Source organism: Triticum dicoccoides, chromosome 1A (assembly GCF_002162155.2).
Source record: "Triticum dicoccoides isolate Atlit2015 ecotype Zavitan chromosome 1A, WEW_v2.0, whole genome shotgun sequence".
In the NCBI taxonomy this organism is placed as follows: Eukaryota; Viridiplantae; Streptophyta; class Magnoliopsida; order Poales; family Poaceae; genus Triticum; species Triticum dicoccoides.
Genome location: NC_041380.1, coordinates 429,687,791 through 429,691,005, shown reverse-complemented (window position 1 = coordinate 429,691,005; position 3,215 = coordinate 429,687,791). Strand labels below are relative to the sequence as shown.

The 3,215-nt window shown below is 40.9% G+C and overlaps 1 protein-coding gene across 1 annotated transcript in view; it reads right to left on the bottom strand.

Moving 5' to 3' along the window:
• Positions 1 to 1,373: 1,373 nt before the first annotated feature.
• LOC119277164 overlaps positions 1,374 to 3,215 on the bottom strand; it is a 16,420-nt gene continuing 14,578 nt past the window's right edge. The window contains exon 11 of the mRNA XM_037558404.1: positions 1,374 to 2,113. Within this exon, the coding sequence (XP_037414301.1) occupies positions 1,904 to 2,113 (210 nt within the window). The 3' untranslated portion in view covers positions 1,374 to 1,903. The remainder of the gene's footprint in view (positions 2,114 to 3,215) is intronic.

Sequence of the window (3,215 nt, the reverse complement as noted above, 5' to 3'; positions counted from 1 at the left end):
GGGGACGATCGTTGTAAAAAAGAAAGGTCCGTATATACTCATTTTCTCCCATGCCTATATGAGGTAGTACTGAAAATTTTGTCCGGAAAAGATAAACGCTTTCCATGTGGGATTCAAACTAGGGACACCCTCTTTCAAAACGGAGGCTCGAGCTAACTAACCTAATTACGAACCAGCTTGTGGTTGAATGGTTAGAAGGACTGTGGTATCCCTTGCCTATCAGGGTTCAAATCCTGGTGCTCGCATTTATTCCTGGATTTATTTCAAGATTTCCGGTGATGTGCATTCAGCGGGAGGAGACGTTCCCGTCGACGACGAGTCGCCTACGATGACTTCGTAAATCTCAAGATAATATGTCGACTCAATCTTTCGGAGGTGCTCATAGAGGTAGGGTGTGTGTGCGCGCGTTTATAGGGGTGAGTGTATGCGCGTGTATATGAGCGCTTGTGTCTGTACTGATGTTCAAAAAAAAGCTAACTAATCTAATCAAACAAAAAGAATGCATGTTTATTTTTAAAGTAACATTGCACATGTTCATGATGCAATTCCATCTATTGTGATTTTCTCAAATTGTGAGGATTTATATGTATACATATGATGTTTGACCGGTAATTAAACGGATTGAGGGCCTGCATGGATCAATTAAATCCCCTTGACCAATGATTGGCGGGTGTTTCGGTGATGAAAAAATTAGTGTTTTTTGTAGTGAAACATATATGATTATGTGCTTGCACATATATTTCTCGTTGGTGTACACTACAATTCTTTTGCCCGGTCATACTCCCTACGTTCAGTGAAAAATGTATATATATAAATTTTAGGACAAATTATAGAGCGAAGTAAAAAGTGCATTGAAAAGGTGCAAGCCACTATCTCTTCTCTTTAATTAGCCAACCTTCAATGAGTAGGTGCATGTAGAAATTACAAAGACTATATGTAAAATTTATTGGCCTTGATTATTGTATGAAGAGAGAGAAGCATTTTTTTTCTACTTTAAAGTGCATTGGGAAACTAGGTAGACTCTTTTGTGAAAAAAATTTAAACCTAGACGTACACTTTTCACCAGAAGAAGGGAGTATATGCTATTAATACAATAAGTTCAACAGTGAAACATATATGATTATGTGCTTACACATATATTTCTCACTGGTGTACACCACATTTTTTTCGCCCAGGCATATGTGCTAGTAATACAATAAGTCCAGCGACCGTAGACCGCACAAACATTCTAATCGTTTTGGAATGTACAGTCAATGCGTTCTGGCCCGCATTGGTAGTCAAAATTTCACGCTGTTCACTTAGTATCGTTACAGAAAATTGGCTACGTATAGCATATAAAAAATGCCAGCATGGGTAAATTCGACACCTTGACCTGAAAGCAACCAAGACACATGAACAATACTATACTTCTACAGAACAATCAACCGGCAACTTAAAGAGATTTGACTACGATACAACATTGTTTCCCATTGTCAAGTAGGGCACATTATATGAAGTACTCGTAAATGCAACAAAACCCCTGATACCAGCCCACCAGAAATAATTAATGCATCCTTGTGCACAACCATGAACAAATAATGTTGTTCTGTAAAGGGAAAGTGAAAAACTCTCGCCCTCTGATGTTATCCTTCAATGCTGGTGTTTAAGCATTCTTCAACCACCAAACAATCCTATAGACCATCCAGACCTTAAATTTCCAACTCTTCGGAAGAACTGCAAGAGCAGACATCTTAAGCTGCAATGATCTGTGGACGCCAAGGAGGATGGCAAGTTCGCAGTGGCACCCTAACAACTCCAGGACGACAATGCCACGCACCTTGGTGCAAGGTCGCTCATGCTCATTTGCAGCCGATGCAAAGATGCTTTCACGTTAAGACCAAACCACAAGCATCTACCAATAAATTTACCAGTAGTCATCCGAATATTCATATCCAGACCAGCGCGAGCGTGGTGCACCTTTGTTTGATTGCCCCGCAGATTGCCAATGTCGAGGGTTAAAACCCCCATCATAATGTCTTCTGTAGTGCTGTTCGGGCGACCTCGGTGTACTCCTCCCCTTATAAGCTCTCCTGCTAGCATTTCTTATATTCTCTTCAATATCATATTCTTCACGCTGCAAAATTCAAACAAAAGGGAAATGCTTCACTAAATGGAAAATAGGTTTAGCTGTAGTATCTGATAAAATGAAACGCAATGCATAAGTTTCATCTTGTAATTATAGAAAATTCATGGTTACAGCCATTAACAACAACTGTAACTAACAAGCAGCATCAAAATCAAACCTAAAAGTAGATTGCTAGTTTGAACCAGAAAATTTTCCAAACATTAGAGATTTCCTATACAACTTGTATTTGGACATCGAAATACGAATTCAAATTTGGAAAATAAACTTTGGCAGGTTTTCAACCGGTTTTGCATCTTCAGCTTCAAATTGTAAATTCCCATTTCTGGAACACTCTTGAGCAGTGACTTCCTATAAGGCTCTAACTAGCAAGAAACAAAAACTGGTCATGGAGTGGCCTGAGGGCTTGTTTCGGTCCCAAATCCTGGCTAGGGGTGTGCATTATTGGCTATGTGATTCGGTCTTCGGGTTACTTTAATTCCAGGTTCCACAAATTGACAACCGAATTCGTAACTAGCCAAACTACTAAGTGAACACTAATATACCAAATTTATTCGATTTGGTTATTCAGGTCTAGGCGTCTAGCTAGAAATAGTTTGCAGCATGGAAAAAATGCAGGAAAATAATAAAGGAAGTGGCAACTCACAAAGTAATCAAAGGAACAAAATGAAAAGGTACATGCACAGTTCCACCCGTCACAAATCAAACATGCTAAGCAAAGCACAAATATACGCCATGGTGACGATTGCTCAAGAATCAAACAAACTAAGCAAATCACACATATACACCACCCAGATGATTGCTTCAATGGGTGGAAACTCCGTGGCACTTTCCACTACAACAGACGTCTTCGTTTGCTCCACCGTCAGCCGGCAAGGACCTGTGGCGGGCTCAGTTGAGAAGGAGCGGCAGTGTCTGCTATGGATGATGGGAGTTGGATATCTTTGTCATCGGGGCGGTACCGGCAGCAGAGAGAGCAGGGACTAATGCGGCTGGGCATGGCCATGTGGATATGGAACAAGGACAGGCTGCCTGGAACCACACGAGGTTGGTGGGCTTGGGGCCTGAAAATATCACAGCTAAGAGCATCTCC